Source organism: Chlorella variabilis, assembly GCF_000147415.1.
Source record: "Chlorella variabilis unplaced genomic scaffold CHLNCscaffold_26, whole genome shotgun sequence".
Taxonomy (NCBI): Eukaryota; Viridiplantae; Chlorophyta; class Trebouxiophyceae; order Chlorellales; family Chlorellaceae; genus Chlorella; species Chlorella variabilis.
In genome coordinates this window covers 198949-225009 of record NW_005435062.1, presented here as the reverse complement: position 1 = coordinate 225009, position 26061 = coordinate 198949, and the positions used below count along the sequence as shown (strand labels likewise).

The window sequence follows — 26061 nt, the reverse complement described above, 5'->3', positions numbered from 1 at the left end:
CAGTGTCACAACCAACATTACACAGTCTGCGCAGAGCACACTTGGTGCGCCGCCAAGCTGTGGCCCGCATACGGTTGCAATGAAATCAGCGCTTGCCTGTGATGTCCACTGGTTGAGGAGCCGGCTCAGGCGCAGCTGGTGGTGGCTGCTGCTGCTGCTGGGATCCCCTCAGCAGGCTCTGCAGCAAGGCACTGCCCGCACCGGCACTCGCACCCACTTCGGGCGCAGCCCCCGCTGCCTCCTGCTGCAAGAGCTGAGGAGTGAGCAGCATCATAGGTGCAGCTGCTGCTGCTGGTAAAGGTCCCGGTGCCCCAGCCAGCGACTGCGGCGGCGGCGCGGCGGCGGCAGGGGCTGGCCCCATCTTGATGCCCGCAAACAGGCGCGCCAAATCGTTGCTGTTGCCACCTGGCGCAGCGTCTGAGGCTGGCTTCTGCACGCCTGCAGGATGGGGTGGCTGGGCTGGCATCACGTGTCCGGGCTGGACGGCGGCAGCGGCCACCATGGCAGCTGGTTGGTCATGGGTCCTGGCAGCATAATGGTCCTGTGAGCCGCCACCAATCGCAGCACCACTCGGCGCAACCACTCGGCGGTCCCAGAAGCCGTCCTCCCCGCTGCTGCTGCCCATGTCGGCACTGCTGTCGCCCGAATTGCCGTCGACTGCTGCCGCTGCCACACCATGCTCTGCCGCCCCAAATGCAGCCTGCAGGCAGCCCAGCGCAAGTTGCAGTTCTGCTGCAAATGCCCAGTGTCAGTAGAGGCAGCACCTGCCTCTCAACAAACATTCGTCTCTGCCATAATAACCTTTTGTGCATGCAATGCAACCGATGCAGCACGCCCTTACTGTGGCGCCTGCCGCTGCCTCGGCCGGCGCAGCGAAGGTGCTGGCGATGCGCTGCAGCAGCACCGAGATGCGGTCGCAGTCGGCGTCATCATAGAACCAAATGCCCACTACCTGTTGGAAGGAATCCAAGCAGCAGCGTGAGGCGCTGGCAGTCCCACCACATTGCTGTAACGGCATGTGTTGTGATCAGCCCACCTCTGCTCTGCCTCCTATGCCTGCCCTCTGGCAATGCCCCAGTTGCCAGCGTACCTCGTTGGCCCGGTTTCGGTACAGCACATAGGGCTTCTGCACCTCGCACTGGAACCCTCCATGTACATCCTCCACAAAGTTGTCGGTGGCCACTGAGCAGCAGCAGGGACGGGGTGAGTCGCAACAAGGCATTGTGTGCTGCACATGCTGCGTGCCCGCCTGCCACCCCACCTGCGCTCTTCTTGTTGAGGATGATGAATTGGAAGCGTGGTTGAGAGCGGCGTTTCACAAGGAACAGGGAGCCTTCCACATCTTTGCGGCTCTGCAGGGCCACCGCAGCAATGCCAACACGTTGATGAGAAGTGCGGGCTCAAGAGTCTTGCGGAGCAGGGACTTGTAGAGCCCACACTGGGTCAGCATCCAAGCCTGCATGCTGAGGCGCGCCCCACGCCAGTGGCCAAATGTGGCGGGCACCCGGCCGGGGAGAGCAGAGTAGCTTACGCACCCAGCGCTTGGTGGGGATGTCAAAGTCGTACAGAGCAACATGTCCGGCAGTCGCCAACAGCTGCGCAGCAGGAGAAAGACAAACGGAATTCAGCGTGGCCCAACCAGACGGCCAGCGGCCAGAGGGCAAGCAGGGTCGGGGTTGGAGCGCAATAGCGAAAAGCCTGGAATGCTGCGATGCCCGACCTCTTCGATCGTGCTATCTATCCTTTTCAATACGTTCAGATTCATCTGCTCCGCCGCATGTTTATCAATCACTGGCACTTTGGACATGGCACAAGAGTTAAGGCGGGCGGGCTGTGTCGGATGCAAAGAGGGGTGTCAGTGAGGGACCTAGAGCCTAATTAAAATCCCGGCCATGAGAGAACTTTAACGTGTACTGCCAGCACGCTCGCATTGCATCCACAGTTCCATCTCATAGCCATCCACAGCACATCGCGCGGGTGTACTCGGCGCGCAGAAAAGCAGGGGCTCATGATGATGTTGTGCAGCGCCATTTTGACCTTGGTACGTTGCCTCCTGTGCCTGGAAGGGAGAGGGTGACACCAAGAAGGGCACCCGCGAAAGGGCTGGGCTTTTTTTTGTGCTGCAGTGGGCGCACGGGCGTCGCCGGCGCGCGCCCCACCGCACCCACTGCCGTTGTTTCCTGCTGTCCGCAGGCAGGTGGTTTGATGGCGAAGTTCACTTGGGCCGCATTTGCGCGGCTTGATGCCGACAGCCAACTCAAGCCCTTTGAGTTGGAGCATCGAGCGCCGGATGGGAAGCCAGTTCCCTGCCCGAGCATCTTCAGCGAGCCAACCAAGGACCTGACGGTGGTCATCCCCGCCTACAACGAGGAGGACAGGCTGCCTGCCACGCTTCAAGAAACGCTCAGGTAGGGTGCTTCCTGCCAATCCAGTGCACGTTGGGTAGTGCGCCCCTCACCGCCAGCGCATGCGCCCACTCCGCTGCAGCTACCTGCAGCGGCGGCGTGACAGGCAGGGCCCCTACTTCACATATGAAGTCATCATCGTGGACGACGGCAGCAGGGATGGCACCGTGCAAGTGGCCGCCGACTTTGCGCGCAAGCATGGCTTCGATGCTGTGCGGGTGCTGCGCCTGCCCCAGAACCGCGGAAAGGGCTACGCAGGTTGGCATGGCTACCTGCGCGCACGCAGCATCGATTGGCCTCATTACAGCGCTATTGGGAGCCGAGGGCTGCAGGCAAAGGGAGGCTGCAGGATGACCTCGCTTGCCATGTCGCTGCTCGACCTCCATTCCTGCAGTCAAGTCGGGCATGTTGTGCTCGCGCGGGCAGCGATTGCTAATGATGGACGCGGATGGTGCAACCAAGGTGTCCGACCTGGAATGCCTGGAGGCCAAGCTGGCGGAGATCAGCAGTGAGCGGGCGAGCGCGCTGTTTCTGCGTGATGCTGCAAGCTGGGCAGCATGCAGAGGGACAATGTGTTTAGTTTGCTGGCACACAAAGGAGCTGGTGCTGCTTATGCGGTGCAGGCCACAAGGCGGACCCCGTCGACCCCACGGGCAGCGCCGGAAAAACAGGCACAAAATACCGCTGCACTGGCCTTGGCTTAGTTCTCGGCAGCAGAGCACACATTCAGGTGGGCACAAGTGGCTATGGCTGTGACGTGCTGCCTGTGCTCTGCTTGCAGCGACGACTCACTGTCACCTTCACGCTCTGTATGCAGGATTCTGCGACAGCAAAACGCAGCGCGCTGCGCAATTTTTTGATGCACGGATTTCATGTCCTGGTCATGATGGTCGTGGGCAACCAGATCCGGGACACGCAGTGCGGCTTCAAGGTGGGCAAGGACTCACTGGATGCTTCACGAACAATGCCTCTTTTTAACACAATCCTGCCACATCGCTGTTTGTGTCAGCTGTTCACAAGGTCCGCGGCGCAGCAGCTGTACAGCAACCAGCGGCTGCAGCGCTGGTGTTTTGACGTGGAGCTGGTCTACCTGGCACAGCGGCTCAAGGTGCGGGGTGTGGTGCCTGGCGTCTTGATGTGGTGGAGAGGTGGGTTGGGGCGGGCAGGAGGTTTGAACGTGGTCGGAGAGGGCGAGCGGGAAGAAGAGGTAACTGGTCCGCTTGGCGTGACACTGCTCCTCGTGCGCACCGTGCAGGTTCCCATGGCAGAGGTGCAGGTGAACTGGACTGAAATCCCGGGGTCCAAGATCCGCCTCACCTCCATGGTGCACATGGCACTGGAGCTGGCCATGATCAAGATGGGGTATGGGGGTGAGTGGGCACGCATTGCATGCCCTAGTGATGCGCCCACCTGTTGCCCAGACGCCATTGTCAGCCTTCACACTCGTGACAAGCTCTGTTTCATGTCGACATATCCTGCCTTGCTGTGCAGCTGGATTGTGGCAGGTGCGGCTGAAAAGTGATTGAATGTTTTTGATGTGAATATGTGCCTTTGTTTCATGAAAGAGTAGTTCACTATTATTTAAATAGAGAGTTTCAAAAGGGAGGATTGAAATAGCACTCTTCCTGCAGGACATGCTCATGTACTGCGGGCCTCCCGATCGCATGTTGGCCGCTCTCCTCGGACACGGCCCCCAGAGTCAAAGAGAGGTGCTGAGGCTTCAACCTGCGGGTGCTGTGCTGGGTCGCCAGAGAAACGCCTCTCCTTCCCCTTCTCCCTTCGGCTCCCCTTTAGTCCAGCGAGCAGCCAGGAGGTGAACCGTGTCAACAAGCGGAGACTACTCACCGGCTAGGGCGTGGCACGTTGGCTTCAAGGGCCCTGCGGGAAGCCAGAGGGATGACCTCCGATCCAAACGCGTTGATCCCTTCAGCTGAAATAGCTAGCAAAAGCCTCTGGGCAAGTGCCACCTTCGGTCGCCCCCCTGCCCGCCCTACCTGTGCAGCTGCTGCTTTGTTGAGTTGCCTGAGTCGAACCTGTGTGTGTTGCGGGGGGCCGGCAACAAGTCTGTTGGCAGGCAGCTGGCGCCGCCGCGCCCCCTGCCGCCTGTGTGTGCCGCCGCGCCTTTTGCTGCTGACCAGCTTATCTGTGGCCTGCAGGTTGGGGACTTGCCGCCTTGGGCTGATGAGTCCTTCCTCTATAATAGTGAGTGTTCGCGTGCTTGATGCGGGCGACCCTTGGGAGGCGTATTGCTGGGGTTGGGACACCCTTGTCTCGCCCTCTTGACCTGCAGTTTTTGTCTCCACCAACCAGCTCGTCAGCGTCAAGCTCATCCGCAACCGCGCCACCGGCGCCAGCGAAGGTGCGCCGGTCCCACGGTGGGAGCTGTGGTGGCCAGCGTGAGTCGCAGCGAACGGCTGCCGACGGCGCAGGCTATGCCCCCCCACCCCCACCCCCACCCCCTGGCGCAGGCTACGCCTTCCTTGAGTTCCGCACGCACGAGTCGGCCGACATGCTTCTGAAGAGCTACAATGGGCAGCCCATCCCTGGCACAGACCAAGTGTTCCGACTCAACTGGGCTGCCTATGGTGTGGGCAAGGCGCAGCCCGCCGGGGAAGGTGCGGCGTGGATGCCTGCTGGCTGTGGCACTGGCCTGCTCACGCTTTTGGACGTGCCTCACTGTCCACTTGCTGTCTGCAGACTGCGCATCGCTGTTTGTGGGCGATCTGGCGCCTGATGTCACCGACATCATTCTGCAGGTGCGGCTGCTTGCCGCGGGTTGTGGCAGAGCGTCCGTGCCCTCATTGCAGGCACATAGCATCTTGCTGTTCCAAGTTTCACTCGCTCTTCGCCGTCGCCTTACAGGAATACTTCCGGCAGTTCTACCCTAGCGTCCGCAGCGCGAAGGTTATCACCGATGCGGCCACCGGGAGGAGCAAGGGCTACGGTTTTGTGCGGTTCAGGTGTATGCTGGGGCCTGTGGTGCCGCAGCCCTTCCGGTTCTGTTGCTGGGTGGGATAGATGTCCTCCAGCTGCTGTCGGCACGTGGTTTGTTGTTGCCAGCCGGGGGCCTCTCTGGTTCGTTCCACTCTGCCGCTGGTCATGCCCTGGCGCAGCCTGGAGAATGAGCGCGACAAGGCTCTCACCGAGATGAACGGCCATTTTCTGTCCAACCGCCCTATCCGTGTCAGCCTTGCCACTGCAAAGAAGAACGCCAACACCACCACTGCCAGCGCTGTGCAGGCACCGCACCCCTCAGGTACAAGGAGAGCCTGACCATCTGGATTCGCTGTGGCAGCGGGCGCTCGTCAGTGTGCCTGCTGCACTTGGGGTGCCGATGAGCTGCAGCTCCGCCGCCTCACCAAACAGGAGGGCTCCCCGCTGCGCATACAGACTTTGACCCCACCAACACCACGCTCTTCATCGGTGGTTTGAGCGGTGGGGTGAACGAGGACCAGCTGCGTGCATCGTTCTCCCGCTTTGGCGACATCATCTATGTCAAGATACCAGCGGCAAGTTGGGGGACCCATCGATAGGGTGTGCCGAGCCCCCGGGTGGGGCTGCGTCACCCACTGGACTGTGTTTTGGCGCGGCCCCATGCTTGCAGGGCAAGGGCTGCGGCTTTGTGCAGTTTGTGCTGCGCACTGCAGCAGAGCGTGCCATGGGCGCCATGAATGGTCAGGTGCTGGGAGCCTCGGCCATGCGCATCAGCTGGGGGCGGTCCTCTTCCCGGGTGGCCAACCAAGCGCAGCAGCAGGGCGGCATGGGCGGCCCGCACTTTGGCGGCATGCATGGTGCGTGGTGCTGGCACACAGCCAAGCCGTTCGTTTTGCGCTTCGCATGGCAGTAGTAGCATTGAATTTGTTTACAGCAGCCGCAAGGCTGTGCTCCTCCTTCCAGGCAGGCTTGCCTCTGCTTCGCGGCTGTGGCTTACCGCATCTGTTGGCCCACGCAGGTGCCCCTTTTGGAATGCCTGGCCCTTTTGACCCAGCAGCCGCAGCCGCCATGGCGGGGGCCTACCAGCTGGGGGGCATGCCTGGCGGCGACCCCTATGCTGCAGCTGCCTTTGGCATGCAGCCTCAGCCGGATGCCGCCATGTTTCAGGCCTACCAGCAGGCTAACGGTGCAGCGCTCGCATCCCTGATGCGGCCAAACGGCATGGGCCCGGGTGGCCCTGCTCCTTCTGGCGGCCCAGGCCCTGCCCAGGGTGGCAGCACCGGCAACAGCGGCACCAACGCACCCGCAGGTGCTCCCGCTGGCAGTGGGTCGCAGATGAACGGCAAGCAGGCACCAGCTCAGCCCACCGAGGGAGACGGCATTGCGACTGTGAATTCCATGGAAAAGGGTGCTGCAGGTCAGGCGTGCTGCAATGTGATTGTGTGGCCACTTGTTGTGTCCCCACAACTGGGGAAAGGGTATGGACCAGCTACAGACAGCTGTGCATGCTGAGCTGCTCTTGGTTCCTGGTCTATTGCTGGCGCTGCCGCCAGCGACTTCCATACTCCTGATTGCCATTTCCCTTGCAGGCAGCTTTCCGGGCAAGCCGAATCCTGCACTGCTAGGCAGCCAGCTGTTTGCCAGCTTCATGGGCTGAGAAAGATCCAGCCGGCTGTTGCTATGTTGCTTCGAATTGTTTCCCAGTCCGAGCCGCTGTGGCAGCACCCTCTGCACTCGCACCCTCTGCACTCCATCTCCGTCTTCTTCGTTCTCCTGGTTAGCTCTTGGCTTGTGCCTCGCTCCTGCCCTCAGCCCGCTCTTTCCTTCTGACCTGCCCACCCCTGAACCTTCCATTCGCTCGACGCTCCCGATGCTGTCAAACGACAGCCTCCCGTCCACTTTTTCACCTATCTGCTTGCTTGTTCGTGGTTCTACACCCCTTCAGCTATTTGAGCCTGACCCAGGGGCTCCATGTGTTCAGATCTGCCGCCTTTTGAAAGACTATTTATCCCCCCCCCCCCCCCGTCTGTTGCCGCCCCTCACCTTCGTTTGATGCACAGCCAGCTGTGGCAAGCTGCCTACCCATGAACCCGCTGCCTTTTCCGAGTTTGGAGTTCCACTGGGCGTTTGTACCTGCACCTGCCCCACCCCGTCCTCGCTTTCAAGCTTTCAATTTTGCCATTACAACACGGCAGATGCAAAGTCAACAGGGACATCATTGAGGGAGAGATGAGAGGGAGGGGGAGTCAGATGCATGCGTGGAGGGGGAGACAGATGCACACTGCAAGCAGCGTCTCGGGCCTGTGCCCCAAGCCAGCAGCTGGCCAAATTCCAGTCTGACTCACACATGAACCAATTCAGGTTCACTGCCGCTCAACCATGGCGCTTCCACTCCTCCACCAGTCGCTCGTCACGGGCCTTCACCAAGCGGTCCCACTCATCCACGTCCGTTGCCTTGGGTTTGCCGTAGAATGCTTGCTGAACGGCGCCCTGCATTACAGGCAAAGGACGGACAGTGGCCAGCGTTCAGAGGCGGCGGCGGGTCGCGGGCGACGGCGGCAGTGGTGCCACTAGCAGTGCGGCGGCGGCTTCCGCTGCCTCTTCTGGTTTGCATAGCTCTACGCCCCACTGTCCCGCCCGAGGCAAGAGGCAGCCAGAATGTGCGATTTGCATGGCACGCCTCCGGAAGGTCCAGTGCCCCACGCTAACAACGAGGCCCTCACCTGGAGGCCTCCTTGCATCACAATGAAGGTGGTGATCAGCGCCAAAGGCACCACTGCTTCAAGCCACGGAGCGAGCATGAAGGGATGAGTGAGAGTGTGTGCCAGAGCAGCACTCCAGAGCCTCGACGTCTGCCCGGCTCTGCTGCTGTAGAGCCGGCGAATGCATGGACGAATGCACGCCGGGGAAGAGGAGCCGCCTGCTACGTGCGCTGCCGCTGCACCCCGCCTGCGCTACTGTGCCCCGCTTCCCTTGCCTCCCTCCCCCACCACCCCGTTGTATAGTCTATCAGCTGCAAGTGAATACATTAGAAGCATCAGGTGCATTACAAGGGTAAATGCGATGAGCATGTACCGAAACAGTCTCTGCCACTGTCGCACTGCTAATGGTTAACCGCCAGTTCACTGATGCCCAATGATGTCACTGCCTCCACAGCTTTAGCAGCTTATCCTTGCCTCCACTCACAACACTGTGACCATTTGGGCTCCAATCGACGCTGCAGCCAACAGCGAACATGCCCCAGTTGGCACAGCAGGCGGGCCTGCCGCTCGCTGCGCAAGATTGCCCGTCTCCCAAACACACACCAGAAGTGCGCAAAGCTTGCACGCCCACTATCAACTGCCACCTGACCTGAACACCTCATCAGCATGACCTGGAAGGTCCATGAAAAGCTTCTTGCTGCGCACATCCCACAGCTTAAGCGTGCTGTCTTTGCTGCCGCTTACAAGCAGGCGGCTGTCGGCGGACCAAGCAACCTGCGGTGTGTGCACCAGGAGAGGGCAAGCCCACGTAGGAAGCCGGCGACGAGAGGCATCGACCCTAGCTGATCTCCACCGCCACAGCCAGGTTGTCTTGGTGGCCAATAACACAGACTGGCGGGCACGGCTTGCCTGGTACACAGGCCCCACGTGTCCCCGGAAGGTGGCGATGAATGTGCCGCTGACGCCATCCCAAAGCTTCACTGCACAATGGCAGGCACATGGTAAAAGGGCAAACTTTTTTGGCAAACGCAGGACAGCGCATGGGAAGAGGGACGCTATGGCAGCAACCAGCGATGTGCTGTCCACAAAGCGCAAGCCAGGCCACTCATTGCTGTGTTCAGGCACACCGGACTTGTCAAATGACGCGCTGGCGATCCAGCGACCATCAGGGGAGAAAGTGACCTGCATTTCGTAACTTTTCCGGGCAGACGGTAAGGCCAAGGCATGGGCTGCTTAACCCGCTGCGGCAATACCGTCTGCGGGTGGCACTTGCCTGATTGATGAGCTGCATGTGGCCTGTCATGCGTGCCTTGGGCTGCTTCTGAGTGGAGGGTTCCCACAGGAAGAGGGTAAAGTCATCGCTGCCTGCATGCATGACATGGCCAGCAGGGTTGGCAAGCAGCTGAGCAGGGTGTAGACAGCAACGGACTGATGTTTCCTGTGGTGCTCAGCATTGTTCTCTCAGCCTAAATTTAAACGAGCAAGCAAGCGAAAAGTAAATAGCACCCACCCACCCATCACACACAAATGTGGCAGCCGCGGCGGCAGCAGCAGGTCGCAATTTCTGTAGTGCACACCTGTTACCAACCGCTCTGGCCTTGCACTGCATGCTGCATCATAACGCTGCTGCGCGGCTGCCTTTCTTGCATCTGCAAGCCATCAACAAAGCATTGGCTGGTGCCACAGCCCTGGTCAAGACAAGTGTACAAGCACAAGCATTTCCACCTATGTCTCCAGGGGCAAGGCCCATGTGATCAAAAGCTCCAGTGCGAAGGGCATAGTCTGCAGGACAGCCACACCATCGTGGGCAGGCATCTGAGCGCGGGCAAGGGATGACACATGGTTTGATGGTATTAACCAGCGTCAGCGCCCACCTGTGCTGAGGCTCATGGTGTTCACCCAGTGGCCATGGCCCTTCAAACTGCAAGCCAAGGGAAGGAAAGGCTTGCACCAGTGCCGTCTTCTCAGGCAGTGATGTAAATGCACCGGTGATGTTGAGATACCTCGATGACGCAGGTCAGCCTGCTCTTAGGCCCACCTTCTAACCAGCCTTCCGTCTGCGGCCGCCCACACATTGATGCTGCAGTCTCGGGCAGCACTGTAAATCAGACCATCGCCGCCCCATTTCACTTGAGTGACAGCCTGCGTATGATTGCTCATTGTGATGAGACAGCGCCTGCAACGCAATGAGCCAAAGTTACATGACGACCACGATGGATGGATGCCTAGCAAAGTCGTGGAAAGACGAGAAGGCCCGGTCGCCAACCAACCTACTCACCGTGTGCTGGCCTCCCACACCTTGATCGTGGCATCCTTACTGCCACTGCAGAAGCGGCGGCATGGGAGCTCGATATGTGCCGGCTCCCATGCAATGCTGGTAATGAATTTGCGGTGGCCCTGCAAATTAGTTTGAGGCGCAAAATTCGGTTGACCACCGCAGGCTGCTGAGCAGCATCGACCAGGCATGCAAGAGAGTGACATCCAGGAAGCATGCCTTGCATTGCCCCAAAGCTTTTCCCGTAGCTGGGTCCCACAGCCAGACACCACCATCATGGTCGCCTGCAGCAATGAGAACAAATTGACGACTTCTGGTTCACAATGTGGAGCGCTGTGAACCAGCTGTGAGCAGAGGGCTTGACGAGCAAAAACACTTTCCAGAAGCAACAAGGGCGGCGTCAGGGCTCCAGGCCACAACAAGTACCCAGCTGGCATGCCCCTTGCATGAATACTGTGGCGTCTGCATACAAAAAGGCACAAGAGATTTGATCAGATCAGCCAGCTGCACAATGTGATAACAGCTCCACACCACTGCCACCCTGTGTGAGCACTCGCAGCATGCAACAGATTGCCCACAGCAGCATCAAACACCAGCAAGGGCACCACCTGCGTATTCAAATCCCAGAACCGCACAGTTGTGTCACCGCTGCCGCTTGCAAGGCGCTGGCCATCAGGACTGAAGTTAACAGATAGCACCGCCTCTGCATCGGCAGCACAATCTCAACAGGTAATGCATGCGATCCGGCATGCACACCAATGAACCGCGTGCTCCTCCTTGGCACATGCTGGGAACAGCACTATTGCGGGTAGTAGTGCTGTACGAGCAGACCAGCTGTGACGGACGAGACCAGCTGCGGCGTGCCGGTGCAGCGCAAGCGAGAAAAAGAGAAGAGGCACAGCAGCGGCAGCTGGCTGCACCTGCATGCCCTGCAATGCTGGCTGTGCACCGTGTCACTGCTCGGACCTTGAACACTGCCTGAGGGTGATACACCACGCGCAGCACAGACTCCACAGAAACCTGCAGAGTGTGCACATGGATGCTTAAGCTGAAACAGCGGCACAAACAATTGATAGACCCCGGCCAGCCAGCACCAAAACAGGGGGGTTCACAACTGGCAGGACCCGCCTTGTGCTTCAGCAAGTGTGCGCCCAGTTCTGCTGCCAGCTCCTGCTCCTGGATGAAGAAGGAGTAGGGCAGGCGCTCCTCGGTCTGTCGCAGCCCATTCAGCAGCGTCTCCAGCTGCGAGGGGGTGACATCGTGCGGCACATCCAGCTGAGGTCCTGCAAACACGATACGTGTAAGGCGGACAGATCGGCAAATCAAAGTGCCCCGCCCTCGGGCTGCGTGCTTACGAGCAGGAATGGCGGCGGCGGCGGAGCGGCGGCAGGGGGCCTAGTGCAGCATCTCGCCTGTGGCATCGCCTTCCGGGGACTGAAATTGGATGATCACATTCGTGGCTTGCGCTTGGAAGCAAGCATTCGGCGGAGCAGCCGGTTGGTCCAGCCGTGGGTGCTTTGCCGCCCGCTGGTCAGTCATTCGAGGCGGGGCTGGTTGCCAGAGATGCGGACAGCCAAGCACGATCCAACCCTCAGAAAGAGGGCGTGGGTGAGCAGGAAACTCGTGGCATCATACGCTTTATGCATGCATGCGGCGATCTTGATTTCCTTTCGTCAATACGCAAGTGAACCGCCGAACATACATGCCTAGCAGCACGTTCTGCTGCGCGAACGCCTACGCAGTTGCCAACGTTTATCGGGCGACGGCCGTGGGGGGGCCTGGCGGGCTAGCAGTTGTTGGCAACGTGTTGAGCTCCACTGAAAAGAAGGGCAGCTGCAATGGTGCGCAGTCATGGTTCGAGGTGCTGCCCCTGACGAACCTGGCTCGTGACTGCAGGCTGATAGGCCTGTCCAGAGCGCACTGCAATGGGTTCTGCGCTGGCCGCAAGCTGCATTGTGCAGGCAGCAGCCCGCCTCCCATTTGCCCCCTCCCCTCCCCCCCCCCCGCGCCTGGCAATCGCAGAAACTTGACGTAAATGTGCTGCGCTATTTGACCAAGGAGGACTTCAGGGTTCTCACGGCAGTGGAGATGGGGCAAAAGAATGTGAGCGTTCCAGCCTCCGTGATCTTGGGGCAACCTGTTGGGGGGGGGCAGGACCAGAGCAAGCACTGAAGCCCCGTCTTGTTTCCATGTGCAGCACGAGATTGTGCCTTGCTCCCTCATCGATAGCATCGCTGGCCTCAAGTGGGCTCAATGCACATGGGCTGTCGAGGCCCCTGGCTACTGTGCTCGCACCTGCAGCTTTCCATGCGGTGCCTGCTTGCCTCCACCCTGCCCAAACGCAGGCATGGCGGCACTTTCAAGTGCCTGAAGCACCTGCTGCGCAACAAGCTAGTACATCACGACAATAGCAAGTGCGAACAGCAGCTGCACTTGATCCTGCCTGATTCATGTGGGCAGCCTACTTGACATCGCCTGGACTTGAAACTGGCAGGGTACTCACCGGCTGGCTGACTTTTGATGTGAATTGGGGGATCTGGATCCTGCGTTGTCTCCATCCCCCAGTGATCTTTCATCTTGTAGGTACGACGGCTATCGGCTGACGTATCTGGGCTACGACTACCTTGCCATCAAGGCTCTGGTGAACCGCGGTGCCATTGCAGGGGTGGGTCGCCAGGTGAGCATGGCCGTTTGCATCCTGCAGCTGCTTGCTACTGTTCGCATAGCTGAGAAACGGGTGTCGATCTTCACACGCCCATGCCTGCATTCGGCATGCCGCTGTCCCTCTTGTGCCACAGATTGGTGTGGGCAAGGAGTCTGACATCTTTGAAGTGATGGATGAGGAGGGACAGGCGAGTGCCAGCCCTGGCTGAGAGTCTATGCATCAGGCTGGCTCCGCCCATCATCATGCAGAGGGGGTTGGAGGCGTGCCTCATGACGCTGCATCTGCCGCTGGTGCAGGTGATGGCACTGAAGCTGCATCGCCTGGGACGCACAAGTTTCAGGTGCAGATGCGTCAGCTCTGATCCCATGCTGCATGATCAATTGGAGTTTGGTGAGGCAGCTGCTGATGTTTGTTTGCCCTAGCAGGGCGGTGAAGAACAAGCGTGACTACCTGGGGAAGGGCAACCACTTCAGCTGGCTCTATCTTTCCCGCTTGGCGGCACTCAAAGAGTTTGCATTCATGAAAGCGCTGGGAGAGCATGGTCTTCCCGTGCCAAAGGTGCATTGCAGGTCAATCCCGCCAACTTGCGCTTAATGTCTGTTACGCATGAATGCTGTCACGCCCATGCAAGCATGTTGTACGCAAGTGCTGCAGGCAATTGACAACAACCGGCACGCGGTGCTGATGTCGCTTCTGGACGCCTACCCGCTCGTTCAGGTGTGGGAACCTGCCGTCCCCTTCACTTCCTTTGAAAAAACTCGTGAAAGATTGTTGAGCAAGGAGGGGCAGCCTCGACAAGAGGAGCACTGCTGCCACGCTGTGCAGGTGCGCCAACTCAGCAACCCGCGCAAAGTGTACGCGCATCTCATGGACATGCTGAGCAAGCTGGCAGGCCTTGGTCTCGTGCATTGTGACTACAATGAGTTCAACCTGCTGGTGAGGCGCTTGTCAGGGTATTGGCATGGCGTTGATTATCCATAGCGGTTGCCCAGCAGCCCCTCCATTCATGATGGCCCTACGTGTGGCAGTTGTCTTCACTGTGCTTGCCCCGCAACTGTCAGGTAAACGACAAAGAAGAGCTCACTCTGATCGACTTCCCACAAATGGTATCGGTCAGCCATCCAAATGCACAGGTGATGATCAAATGACCATCTTGAGCAGGTGCAAAGCACGTGATTGATTTATCCCTTTACTGGTGGCAGTCATCGTTGCCTTGGCTGCCGCTTTCGTCGCAGGAGCTGTTCGAGCGGGATGTGGAATGCATTGTTCGCTTCTTCAGGTTGGTTGCACTTGTGATTCCGTTGCGCAACGATTGCCGCCTGCATACGTCCCCGGCAACTGCGCACACTGCCTTCAAGCCTCCTGGCTGCAGTAAGAAGCTGGGCTATGTGCCAGAGCAGGATGAGGAACTGGAAGTCATCCGGCCCACCTTTGAGGTATTGCATTTCCCAGCTGCACATGCCTCGCAACAGAAGGATGAGTTTGCTGGCTGGATCTCCCACCCGTTTTGCAGGGTGCGGTGGCTGCCGTCTTGGGCAGCGTTGACCAGCAGCTGCGAGCATCGGGGTTCAAGCGGGAGCACCAAGACCTGCTGGACAGGTGTGGTGCACGGGTGGGTGGGATGCACCTACCTCGTTCTGGGCCTGGACCTGATGTACGCGTAACCAAGCCGGTCCCCACTCAATACAATTTGATTGAGCGGAGCGCAGGTTTATCACTAGCAAGAAGGAGGGGAGTGGCGGCGATGACGACAGCAGCAGCAACTCGGAAGGCGAGGAGGAAGCCAGCAGCGATGGCCACAGCCATGATGCAGCGGGCAGCAGTGACAGGAGCCTTGAGGGGCAGCATTCCGAGCCTGGCGAGGGCTGCGCTGCAGATCCAGAGGTGCCAGCAGCAGCAGGAGCCACGGTGCGCAGCAGTATGGGCTGCAGCGACGAAGACGTGGCGCCAACGGCAGCAGCAGTCAGCGCACCCAAGGTGGTGGCAATGAAAGGCAATCCCGGGCAGCGTTGCGTTGCCGCCATCGTCAATGCACAACGGCGAAGGGGTGCACGTGAGGTAGGTAACTCAGGCAATGCTTCGAAATGCAAAAATGTTGGCAAGAGGCCCACAGACACAGGATGGTGAATCACCTGGATTTTCGGTGAATGAATCTCTCTTGAACTTGTGCATCCACATGCCACATCCACTGAATACTAGTCATACAGTAATAAATAAATAGGAGCGGGGTAGTGTCGAGCGTCCACGTGGCTCAGAAAACAGGGCAACGTACCTTTCATCGTCACCTCTACAAGTTGGAAGTCACGCATGCCGCCGACACCCGCCTTTCGCCGGCAGTTGCTGACAAGCTAGAGCAACACAGCTCTTGCATCCATTAGCTGCTTCAACAGGAGTGGCAGGTCAGCTGCTTTCCCTGTTGCCGTGTCCCACTCGGGCCTGCTCACTTCCACAGCGCGCGCTCCTCTTGAGCGGTGCGGCGTTGCGCCCCGCCAGGCAGCGACGGCGGTGCATCGCCTTGTGCGCAGTGCCCTTGCTTACAACGTGCAGATTCGCACATCACGACGATCACTGTATGCACAGGCGCCGCCGACAGCTCAGAACCCTCCAGATCCAGCCTGACAGCCTGCTGTGGGGAGGGAGTGGCGGCGGGCTTCCTCTGGAAAGTCGCTGCCACCGTTTCTCCCCCTGAGTCACCCGCGTTTGGTCATATTCTTCTTCTTCTTCGCGCATCTTCCAAAGGTCATCCAGGTTGAGGGACCTAGCTGGCTGTACACGGAAGTGAAAAGGATGCATGTGCGGAACTGGTCGCAAGACACAAAGGTGATGAAAGCACCTCCTCGCTGCTGCTTTGGGGGCGAGAGTTGTGAAAAAGGAGCGCGCCGGCCCATGGCTGCCGCCGCCGCCAATGAATAAAAACACGCAAACGCGGTGCTATCCCTGCCTCGCCAGGCACAGCGAAGTGTCCGGCTGCCCGTGAGGTCCGTTGGAGCTTGGGTGGCAGAAGATGCTACCCCGCTCGCAGCGGCGCCGCCACGGCACGTTCCAGGCGTTTGCGTAGTGGATGACCTTGTCAACAACAACAGCCTCACTGTTGACAGCATTGCCAATGATGATGAGCGCAAAGAGCGCCAACGGGAACGAGATGAGTCCCAGCGGCCTACAAAGAGGCCACGGCGTGGTGCGTGTTTTGCTGAACCGCGTGCCGATGCTGGCTCACTTGTGCATGCCAACAACAATCCTGCCCAGCTTCCTGCCCAGCCTGGTGCCACTGCTTCGCTGCATTGCAGTTGCTGCACACACGGCGGCAGCGGGCACGGACGCCCTTGCGGGCATCAAGTCCTGGCAGCTGCGGCGCGAGGCAGCCAAGCAGCACCTGGCAATGGCCGCACACCAGCTGTTGCAAGATCCCAACAAGCAAGTGGCACAGCTTCGGAATCTTTTAGAGCTGCTGCAGGATGAAGATGCGCAGGTGAGCCCTCGGCTTGCGTGTGCGTGTTCGGCATGCATTGCCCTACTCCGCTCGCCCGCATCTGTATGCTTGTATGGTGCGATAGCAGTGCGTGCGTGTTGGCAGGGTGTCGTCGACTCATGCCATTGCTGGCTGCCACAGGTCTGCCGGCTGGCCATGCTTACGCTGCTGGCGGTGTTCAAGGACCTGGTTCCAGCCTACCGTATCCGTCCAACCTCAGCGGAGGAGGAGCCCATGGAGAAGGCAAGCATTGAAGGGTGCCGACATGTTATTCTAATTGGCATGGTGATGCTGCAAGCTCGGCGCAAGGCACAGCATGTGGCGCTGCGGGGCGCAATCCACGGCGACTGTGATAACTTGGCACTCACGGTGGCACTCCATACGGCCTGTGCAGTTCTCCAAAGAAGTGCGGGCGATGCGGACATATGAAGCCACCCTCTTGGGCGGATACCACACCTATCTCAAGAAACTGCTGCAGGCAAGTTGTTTGCAAACTAAGGCATGCTCCACTCGTATTATCCTCTCTTTCATGGTCGCCAAGCTTGAATTATTCAGGCTGCCGGGATGCCACCTTTTGAACAAATTATGGGCTGCAGGCCTACAAGGGAAGCAACGCAGGGCACGCACCTCTGCAGCAAGGTCGCATAGCTGTGAAGTGCATGGCAGGCCTGCTGGAGGCTGCGCCGCACTTTAATTACAGATCAGGTCGGTAAATGTTTTTTCAACCTGTCACATTTTTTTATGCTGTCACAATGTGATGTGTTACTGATGGCAGCGTGCCTCGATTTCCATGTTGCGAATCTGCAGACCTGCTTCAAGCATTGGTCTCCTGTCTGACGCACAGCGATCAGCAGCTCAGGTTAGGCTGTAATGCTCAGCTTCGCCTGGTCTGGCGCTTTGCCTCTGAAGATTTGATGGGTGGGCGTCCTGCTTTGCAGAGAAACCGCTTTGAGCGGCCTTACACGAGTGCTGTCTGGCAGCCAGGGAGAGGGAGAAGTGGCAACAGAGACAGTGCAGGTAAGTCAACACTGTGCAGCCCTGCTGCTGATTGTCGTGCCGCCAGAATGTCTCAAAGAGGTTTAGATGTGCAGCTTTGCGGCCTCCGCCCACACCCACGCACCAATGTGGTGCTTCTCAGCTGCTCAGCTCCTCAGCTGCTTCTCCTGGTCCACGGGCGCGTCTTATGCTTGCAGTTGATAGCCGACCTTGTGCGACGACTCAACTGCATTGCACCTTCCACCACATTAGACTGCTTAATGGCACTGCGCTTTCCTGACATCGTGTCGCCACCAGCACCATCAGGTTGCAGCTGCTTTTTGGCTTGTAGAGCATCGTACCCCTTCTGATTCTTAATGATTACTAGTGGCCTCAGATGGACCTAGTGATTGTTCTTAAATGGCTTGTTACGTTTTTTTGTGCACTTTGTCTGCGCAGGTCGCGGCAAGCTGCGGAAGAAAAGCAAGAAACATCGGGATGATGTGGATAGGAGCTTTTTGGAGGCACAAGTGCGGTTCAGTTGAATGAATTCTTGAGACAACTGTTGAGATTCCGTCTGGCATCCTGTGTTTCCGTATCCTGTGTTTCCGTCTGGCAATATGGAGTCAGGCTGGCGCATCTTGGCCGCTGATTGCATCTTGCGTGCCGCAGGCTGCCGCTGACCTGACATCCCGTCAAACAAACCAGACCGCAACATTGGAGGCTCTGTTTGAACTTTTGTTCAGGTTTGCACAGCTGACATCAAGCAGTGGCAAGTCTATTCAACGTGATGGTTTCCGCATGCAAATTTCCCTGTGTTGTAGGCTGCTCAAGCACTGTACTGCATCCGGGCTAATTCGGCTGCAAGATGGTGAGTCGTTCTTGCATTTGCACCTGATTTGACTGTTGCTCTCCCCTTTCTTTGCCAGCTGTCAAACCAGTCACCTCGGCTCTCATTGAATGCCCCAACTGCAGTGACTCCAGTGTCTAGGATGCATTTCTCGAAAAAGTTCCCCTTGCTGTTTCCTGCACTACGGCTTTTGGGCAAGCATGTCCACTTAATCAGGCAAGGCTAGCCAACAGTTGGCCTGTCTTTTCTGCTTGCCAAATGGACTGCTGACAGTTCATGCCTAGAGACTGTCAAATAGCACCCAGCTGCTCCGCCAGGTCGAGGGTTTTCGGGTATATTAAGATGGACGGGGCCAAAGCAGCAAACCTACCCTTTGCAAATTGCAGTGTGGATTATTTGCAAGACATTGTTGCAGAGCTGCGCTTGCTGCTGCGCAGCGGTGCATTACCGCCCGAGGACCGCCTCCGTGTGTTGTTGACTGCAGCCGAGGTGGCGCATGGCCAGGCAAGTTGCCTGATGTGCCCATTCATAGAGTTATGACCTTTCCAACTTTGGGGCCTATGATGGTGGACTCAATGTGGTGCCTTCGTGTGTTGTTTGGACAGGGTGATGCAAGCGCAGTAGACGGTGCCGGCTTCCACTACGAAGTATATGGTGCCATTGAGCATGCTGTGCTAATGCCACTTATGGAGTACCACTGGAGGCAGCACAGCAATGGCAGTGGCCCGGCTGGCGGGGATAGGGAGGATGGAGATGATGCACTCTTCAGCGAGGTGCTGGCAGCGGGCACTGCCAAAGCTGGCGAGCAGGTGCGCATGGTTATCTTTGGCGAAATGATCATCATCGGCATCAATTCAACCATTATTTGATTCCTGTGTCGTGGCGCTTGCCCTGCCTGAAGGTTTGCTTTCTGGCTCCTCGGGTGCTGGAACTCCTGATGTTGGAGGCACGAGGAGTGGATGTGTCCCGCCAGGTTTGGTTGCTGCTGCTCTCTCAACACCGCATATCCTGGCACGCGCGCTCAGATGCCTTGCTTGTCGACTTGCAGGCTGCATTCTCCAAACGTATGCTGGCTGGCGTGATGTCCGCCGGGGACACCGGCTTAGCAATGGGCCTGCTATGCCTTCTCCAACGCATGTTCAGGTGCAGGCAGGCGTCCTATGAGGGGGCATTGCTCTTCTGGACGATGTTTATTTGCTGCTGTGCATTGTTCTGAGTTTCATTGGGACATTCCTGCAGGCACTCGCGGCGACTGCAAGGCATGCTGGAGCATGAGGCGGGAGGGCCCTCTACGCATGGGTACCGCCCAGAGGCAAAAGACCCTGCCGAGGTGCTTGCAGGGCGCATGCCAGGGTACCCCAAAATGTCTGGGCGGGGTATACAGACTGCTCACTTTCCCTGTGCCTGGCTGTGCGCCTGTGCAGGCAGGCGCCCTGATGGCGCCATTTTGGGAGTTGAGCCTGCTGACACACCACTACCATCCACATGTCGCAGCTGCATGTACGAAGCTGGCGGCAGGCGCGTCTTCAGCTCTTCTGCCGATGGCGGCCAGCAACGCCGGAGTCTTCGCAGTGGGTTACACTGTCAGCGCAGGGACATTCAAGCCGACACCTCAAACACAATAACAGACTGCCTTACGCAACCAAATTCTTCTTCAATCCAAGTACTGCCAGTGCCGTTGCTGCAATGTGAGAGGCGCTCAGACCAGCCTCCGCCAGCTGCTCAGCCTGCACAACAGAGCCAGAAGTCGTGTCCTAGTACACTGGCTGCAAAGAGAAATTCAAAAAAACCAATCATGCTGGGCACCCACCTGGGTGCCATGCTCAATGTAGCGGTCCGGCAGGGTCATGGGTCGGAACTTGAAGTTGCCGTCCATCAAGCCCTCCAGGCACAGGAACTGCAATAAAAAGTGAATGCACGTTCGAAGTGCACGCCTGCTACTTTATACAAGATGGTGCTGCAAAGATTTTGAGATTGCCCTGGCCTCCGCATGAAAACTCTCGCTGGCCAAAGTCACACCTGCATCACATGCGCTGCAAAGCCGCCGATGGATCCCTCCTCCACGGTGACCATCAACGGGTGCTCCTTTGCCAGCTTCCGCAGCATGTCAGTGTCCAGCGGCTTGCAGAAGCGGGCATCCACGACCGTGGCAGAGACTCCCGCCTGCAATGGACGGTATGCATCATGATACGCACATGCATCTGGCGGGAAGAGGCCTCTCCAGGCCGCCCATGAAAACATTACAGCATAAAGGTGAACAGTAGCCCCACACACCTGCTGCAGCAGCTCTGCAGCTGCAAGGCAATCGTTGACTGGATTGCCATAGCCGACCAGCGCAATGTCAGCGCCGCTGCGCCGCAGCCGCATCTTGCCAATCTGCACCGGCATGAGTGGCAGAGTGCTTTAAACTGGTGCCCTCATCAGTTGCGCTAACCACTAGTACTTACTGGCATTGGGGTGCCCTTGAGATCTGGCGTAATACCCTCGCTGGCCAGATCAATTCCGACTCCGCTGCCACGCGGGAACCGGAAGCAAGATGGACTGCACAGAAGACAAGGACTGGGTGAAGCCTGCTGGGGCTGGGCGGATGCTCCCTACGCTCGAAGCAGAACAACTAGGAAGTGCTCAAAGTTACCACTCCTCTCTGCTCTTACCGGTCATCAATGGCCGCGCAGGTGGCCACCATATTGATCAGCTCCGCTTCATTTGAGGGCGCCATGACCACCATGTTCGGCAAGCAGGCCATGTATGCCACGTCGAAAGCACCACAGTGAGTTGCGCCATCCGCACCAACCAGTCCAGCGCGGTCCATGGCGAAGCGCACTGGACACAAATGTGGTGACAGCACGTCAGCTTGGCTTTGGCATGCATGTGGTGCGCTGGGAGGGATGTCAACAACAACATAGTGGTCGCATTTTGGCTGTCCTCTGTTCTCTCCGATGTTGGCCGACTCCCGCACTGGCAGCGTACCCGGCAGGTTCTGCAGCGAGACGTCGTGTACAACCTGATCATAGCCGCGCTGCAGGAAAGACGAATAGATGGCCACAAACGGCGCCAGCCCCTCGCAGGCCAACCCAGCAGCAAAGGTGACTGCGTGCTGCTCGGCGATGCCTACATCGTACACGCGCTCCGGAAAGACCTGCGCGCAGTGGCAGCCAGAACCAGATGAGGCACAGCCGCGGCAGAGGCCGGCGGGATAGTGCAGCAGCATGATTGGCACCGCAGGTGGCAACCGAGCACCTTCTCAAAGCGGTTCATGCCGGTGCCACCGCCCATTGCTGCGTGGATGCCCACAATGCGCGAATCCTTCTTGGCCTCAGCAACAAGCGCGTCGGCAAAGTAGTTGGTGAAAGACTGGGCCTGCAGCCATGGGCGCACATCTGAGTGAGTTTCCCCGGGCAATCGGCCAGGCACGCGCGATATCCATGCAATTCCAGGGGCCCTGTTTTCTTCAACCAGTCCATCGGCCCATGCAAGGCCCACACCTGGCTCTTGGCCTTCACTTGCTTGCCAGTGACGGTGTCATACTGGACCACACCATGCATCTTATCCGAAGCACTCTCAGCCGGCAGGTAGCCCCGGCCCTTCTCGGTCACAACGTGCAGCAGAACCGGGCCCACAGTCTCGGTGGTCTTGATCTCTGCACGCGACGCAGTGCAGCAACGTCAGCTGGCGCATGCATGGCGCGCTGGTGCTGGCGCACTGCATCCTGGGCGGGGCATGATGGGCAGGGAGGGTTGCTTACTCTCCATACCAGCCATCAAGTGCTCGCAGGCTGGCTGCCGTTGCGAACTTGCCTGACAGCACGTCGATGAGGTCCTGCAAGTTGTGGCCATCCACAGGGCCGATGTAATAGAAGCCCAGCTCCTCGAACAGCGTGCTCCCCGTGCCGCTGATCATGCCGCGTGCATACTCGTCAATCTTGGCGGTGGCGTTCTGGATGACGCCCGGCAGCTGCTTGGTCACGCCCTTGGCAATCTCGCGCAGCTCGCGCAGCTGGCGGTTGGCCTGCACCAGCATAGATGCGGGGGCTACCGTTCATGTTCCAGACCTTCAAGCTGCAAAGCGCACGCATGCCAGCTGCGCCCCTTTAAATGCAAAGGCAAGCACGAGGCCACACCTGAAGCCGCGCGAGCGTCGAAGACAGCGCGCCCACCGGCTCCTGGTTCTTGCCGTTGTACTGGGTGGGCAGGGACACCTGCAACCGCAAGCAGGCAACTGAGCAGCATTGACAACGTGCAACACCGTGCGCAGCCGATGAGCACGCCAGCCGTGGCACCCCACCTGCTGGTTGTCATTTAGGATGACAATCATATTGGTGTCCAGGAAGCCGGCGTGGTTCATGGCCTCGTAAGCCATGCCGCCAGTGATGGCACCGTCGCCAATAACCTGCAAGTGTTCCCGGGAGAGGAGCCCCAGTGAGGCAGCCCACCACCCCCAGGGGCTCTGTGCTGCAGGGCTCCTCAGGTTGTCACAGCCAGCCGACCAGAAGAAGGCGGGCAGGAGCCAGCGGGCTGGGGGCGTGGCTGCACGGCCCGCCGCCAGCGCTCACCGCCACAACATTGTTCTTCCTGCCCTTGACATCGCGGCCCACGGCCATGCCCAACGCGGCTGAGATGGAGGTGGAGCTGTGGCCGGCGCCAAAGGGATCATAGGGCGACTCGCTGCGCTTGGTGAACCCTGCGACAGGGTGACGGCGCATGGAAGTGGGCGGTTGGCGTGAGCTCCAGTGGTAAGCGTGGCGCTGGGTGGTGGTGAGAGAAAGGCTGAGCAGTGCCCAGCTTGCAAGGCTGTCCGCACCTGTGCGGCTGCCAGGCTCCATGCTGGCTGCAGGACAGATGCTGGGCATACTGCTGTTGCTGGGCTGGCCGCTGTTCAGGCTGACAGCGCACCTGACAGACCGCCCTGCTGGCGGATGGTGTGCATCTTGCTGCGCCGCCCAGTCAACATCTTGTGGATGTACGCCTGGTGGCCCACATCGTAGATGATCTTGTCCTCGGGTGTGTTGAACACATAATGCAGCGCCAGCGTCAGCTCCACCACCCCCAGGCTGGACCCCAGGTGCCCACCCGTCTTGGCAACGGAGTGGATGAGGTCTGCACGCGATGACGAAGGCAGTAGTGGGTGTGGAACAGTAGTGGGGCAGGGGGGCGGGGGGCCGCGCCCGTGCGTAGTGAACGCGTGACGGCGTTGCTGTCAGGGGAGCAACGACAATTCAAAACCCCAACGTGGAGCAGCCGCCGCACCCGCACGAAGCTCCTTGCAGAGCTTCTTGAGGTCGTTCAGGCCCAGGTTCTTGAGGTGGACAGGGTAATTGATGGTGTCCAGCAGCGGCGTGGGCGGCCCGGTCTCCTGTTCAGCAGGGGCGGGGCGAAGGTTTGGGGCGTTGAGCATCTGGCAAGGCCGGAGGCTTTGCTGGGCATCCGGCCAACTGAATCCCCCGCCAGGTGTTGAACCCACTGCTGCCGCTGCTGCCGCTCCAGCATGGGCGGGCCATGCGCGCTGCGCGAGCGGGTGGCGGCGGCGAGGGGCGTGCCCCACGCCGCGGGGCGGGCCAATTCTCCACCCTCCCTGCGCACGCACTTCCCACTGCTGCAGCTCGTCAATCGACAGGGTGTCCCAAGCGTTGTTGTCTGCTGCAGGGGTGGCCCCGACAACCCGCCTGGCTTGGCTGACGCGCCCCCGGATCCTCATGCCCTGCGAAATGGGCGGGCCCGATGGAGCCATGCGGGCTCTGCCGGGTATTATACTGCAGGTTGAAGGTGTGAGGTGGCAAGCCATACTGCAGCCAGAAACAACGTAAAGGTTTAAACAAAACAGCGGGTAGGCTGCGCAGTTCGCAAGGCGATTCCCCGAGCTTATCTGAGCTGTACGAAGACTGTACCGCCCCGAGCTGCGCGGTCGGTGCATCTGCATCGATGGCTCGATGCTGTCGAGGTTGTTTCCTGAAGTCGGCGCAAAAGACATAATCGCTGTTTGGCCAGTCGCGCCCACACTTCCAGCCGCGCACTCCTGGCCAGGAGCACAGGAGCAGGGCCGGTGAGCAGGGGCCCAAGGCGCAGGTGTGTACCCAAATTCTACCAGCAGGCTGCCCGTCCGCCGCCGCCGCCGTTGTGAGGAGGCGGCAGTGGCGCACCCAGCCGGCCTGGCCTGGGGCCACTGTACGTAGTGCCGTCCGTCCCACTGGCCCACTACTCCTTCCCATTTGACCGGCAGCTGGTGCGCGATGGCGGACACCCTGGCGATACAGCAGACAGCCCACGTGATTGACCGCGCCGGAAAGCTGGCCTTCCATTCCAAACGCCAGCACTTGACCCCCATGGATGTGGTGGCAGCCAGCGGGGAGCAGGGGTATGGCGGTGCAGCGCTCCCACAGCTGCTGCACGTGCCTGACGCCGACCTGCTGTACCGGTTCGAGGCCGATCTGAGCGCCTCCGAGGTGTGCCGACGCCCCGGCTGCTCTTTTGGCGCCCTGGTTCCCTTGCGCGCACCCCTTTGCCTTGCTGCCCCTCCCCCCGCCCCCCCGCCCCCCCGCCCCCCGCACACACACCTGTTGCCCACCTCGCATGCTCCCTGCAGACGGTACGTGCCCAACAGCTGCCCGCTGCACCACTCGAGGTGGGCGTTGCTCAGCATTGGTTGGCAGTGGACGGCGTGCAGCCCGCCACAGCTGAGAATGCACAGCCGCGGCGCGCCGCTGCTGCTTCTGCCGGCCGCGGCCCACATGGTCCAGTTTCGCGCGGAGGGACAATTCTTGCGGCGATGCCGAGCACTGGTGGCGGTGCGGTGGCTGGTGGCACAGCACAGGCATTGGAGTCTCCAGGCGGCATTGCGGCCGGGCTGCCGTTGAAGCACTCCTTGCCTGATGAGCTTCAGCTGTACTACAGCATGGTGCGGCGGGCGTTGCAACACAAGGCGGGTGGAGCTGGAGAAGGGCCGCTGACAGTGCGAGCGGTGACAGCCAGCCTGGCGACCGACCCAGGTGCGCAGTGCTGCCGCCCTTTCCTTGAGCCTACCTGCATGCGTGGCGGGAGCTGGGGCAGCACCAACCATAAGTTGGATTTCACAGGGAAAACTGCGGTAACTTCTTGGGGCGAGGCTCACAAGTCCCTGTTCGCAGAAAGCACACGTAAAACTACAGAATTTATGTATTCTCATCCGCAAGCACACCGCGACGACTGTGCTTAGCCTTCCTTGTTGCAGGCTTGCAGCCTGTGCTACCGTACCTGGTGCCACTGCTGGCCGATGAGGTGGGCAGGAACCTTAAGGATGTCCAGCAGCTGCGAGTCGTCCTGAGGTGAGTTGTCCAACGTACAGCAGTTGTTCAATCTACCAGCTGGTGGTGCAGACTGACCTGTGGGGATTGGAGCCCCCCATGGCCGTGGAGCCCAAGAGGACCCGCACCAACCCAGCAAATATTGTGCCCCAACCGTAGTGCCATGCGTGCACTACTGACCAACGTGCACCTCCAGATCGTGCCCTATATCCATCATTTGCTGCCAGGTGCAGTATCTGTCTGATCATGCAGCTCTCCGAGTCGAAACCATCTTCCACGCATGCTGAGAACCAGTGGACAGCCCTGCCAGACTCACATGCTGAGCACGGTGCGCCAATGCTGCTGACCTGCAGCAATCATCACGTGCCTGGTGGCGCGAGGCATTGGTGGAGGCGATGACCACTGGGCCATTCGAGATGAGGCAAGAGCCACCGGCTGCTGCGTGATGTGGAGGCTTCTGTGCTTGGCAGCGGGAACTGGCCGTGGAGACTAGGACTTGCCAAGCCCGCA

General features: G+C 59.4%; 6 protein-coding genes across 6 annotated transcripts; 3 read left to right on the top strand and 3 right to left on the bottom strand.

Moving 5' to 3' along the window:
- Nucleotides 1–2205: 2205 nt before the first annotated feature.
- On the top strand, nucleotides 2206–3927 carry CHLNCDRAFT_27604 (hypothetical protein; the record flags this gene model as incomplete). Its single annotated transcript, XM_005843885.1, has 7 exons — nucleotides 2206–2408; nucleotides 2488–2663; nucleotides 2800–2932; nucleotides 3063–3135; nucleotides 3223–3336; nucleotides 3415–3513; nucleotides 3661–3927. The coding sequence occupies 7 exons, from the start codon at nucleotides 2206–2208 to the stop codon at nucleotides 3925–3927; spliced, it is 1065 nt and encodes a 354-aa protein (XP_005843947.1).
- A 3785-nt stretch (nucleotides 3928–7712) lies between these two features.
- CHLNCDRAFT_139713 (hypothetical protein) lies at nucleotides 7713–8140 on the bottom strand (the record flags this gene model as incomplete). The annotated part of the gene is made up of 2 exons (XM_005843806.1): nucleotides 7713–7829; nucleotides 8063–8140. 2 exons carry the CDS (start codon nucleotides 8138–8140, stop codon nucleotides 7713–7715), a joined length of 195 nt encoding a protein of 64 aa, XP_005843868.1.
- A 231-nt stretch (nucleotides 8141–8371) lies between these two features.
- CHLNCDRAFT_56362 (hypothetical protein) lies at nucleotides 8372–12169 on the bottom strand (the record flags this gene model as incomplete). The annotated part of the gene is made up of 16 exons (XM_005843805.1): nucleotides 8372–8556; nucleotides 8691–8815; nucleotides 8951–9021; nucleotides 9169–9223; nucleotides 9315–9406; nucleotides 9619–9690; nucleotides 9767–9823; nucleotides 9916–9962; nucleotides 10080–10217; nucleotides 10320–10438; nucleotides 10521–10600; nucleotides 10691–10778; nucleotides 10925–10994; nucleotides 11237–11336; nucleotides 11441–11599; nucleotides 12121–12169. The coding sequence occupies 16 exons, from the start codon at nucleotides 12167–12169 to the stop codon at nucleotides 8481–8483; spliced, it is 1398 nt and encodes a 465-aa protein (XP_005843867.1). The 3' UTR covers nucleotides 8372–8480.
- A 169-nt stretch (nucleotides 12170–12338) lies between these two features.
- CHLNCDRAFT_27453 (hypothetical protein) lies at nucleotides 12339–14645 on the top strand (the record flags this gene model as incomplete). Its single annotated transcript, XM_005843884.1, has 11 exons — nucleotides 12339–12419; nucleotides 12514–12560; nucleotides 12662–12730; nucleotides 12900–12993; nucleotides 13115–13147; nucleotides 13278–13321; nucleotides 13404–13539; nucleotides 13636–13698; nucleotides 13807–13917; nucleotides 14043–14114; nucleotides 14217–14645. Coding segments are annotated over 11 exons (1179 nt in total), but the record flags the coding sequence as incomplete, so codon positions are not given.
- Nucleotides 14646–18873: 4228 nt separating this feature from the next.
- Nucleotides 18874–24084, bottom strand: DXS (hypothetical protein). The gene is made up of 20 exons (XM_005843804.1): nucleotides 23859–24084; nucleotides 23522–23627; nucleotides 23168–23371; nucleotides 22828–22955; nucleotides 22560–22664; nucleotides 22396–22473; nucleotides 22073–22283; nucleotides 21761–21915; nucleotides 21516–21635; nucleotides 21246–21414; nucleotides 20930–21098; nucleotides 20723–20816; nucleotides 20550–20651; nucleotides 20295–20438; nucleotides 20086–20172; nucleotides 19700–20002; nucleotides 19513–19605; nucleotides 19322–19416; nucleotides 19177–19246; nucleotides 18874–19084 (listed from the first exon to the last, which is right to left on the bottom strand). The coding sequence occupies exons 1-16, from the start codon at nucleotides 24054–24056 to the stop codon at nucleotides 19910–19912; spliced, it is 2163 nt and encodes a 720-aa protein (XP_005843866.1). The 5' UTR covers nucleotides 24057–24084; the 3' UTR covers nucleotides 18874–19084; nucleotides 19177–19246; nucleotides 19322–19416; nucleotides 19513–19605; nucleotides 19700–19909.
- Nucleotides 24085–24501: 417 nt separating this feature from the next.
- On the top strand, nucleotides 24502–25576 carry CHLNCDRAFT_139708 (hypothetical protein; the record flags this gene model as incomplete). Its single annotated transcript, XM_005843883.1, has 4 exons — nucleotides 24502–24714; nucleotides 24855–24893; nucleotides 25152–25257; nucleotides 25479–25576. The coding sequence occupies 4 exons, from the start codon at nucleotides 24502–24504 to the stop codon at nucleotides 25574–25576; spliced, it is 456 nt and encodes a 151-aa protein (XP_005843945.1).
- Between the last annotated feature and the right edge of the window lie 485 nt (nucleotides 25577–26061).

Bases quoted from the DNA above. Each gene is read 5' to 3' on its own strand.
- DXS (XM_005843804.1), bottom strand. From the start codon at position 24,056: ATGGCTTGCCACCTCACACCTTCAACCTGCAGTATAATACCCGGCAGA. The intron at 23,372-23,521 runs GTGCGGCGGCTG...CATCGCGTGCAG, and splicing joins CTGCAAGGAGCTTCGTGCGG to ACCTCATCCACTCCGTTGCC. The intron at 22,956-23,167 runs GTGCGCTGTCAG...ACCCTGTCGCAG, and splicing joins CCAGCAGGGCGGTCTGTCAG to GGTTCACCAAGCGCAGCGAG.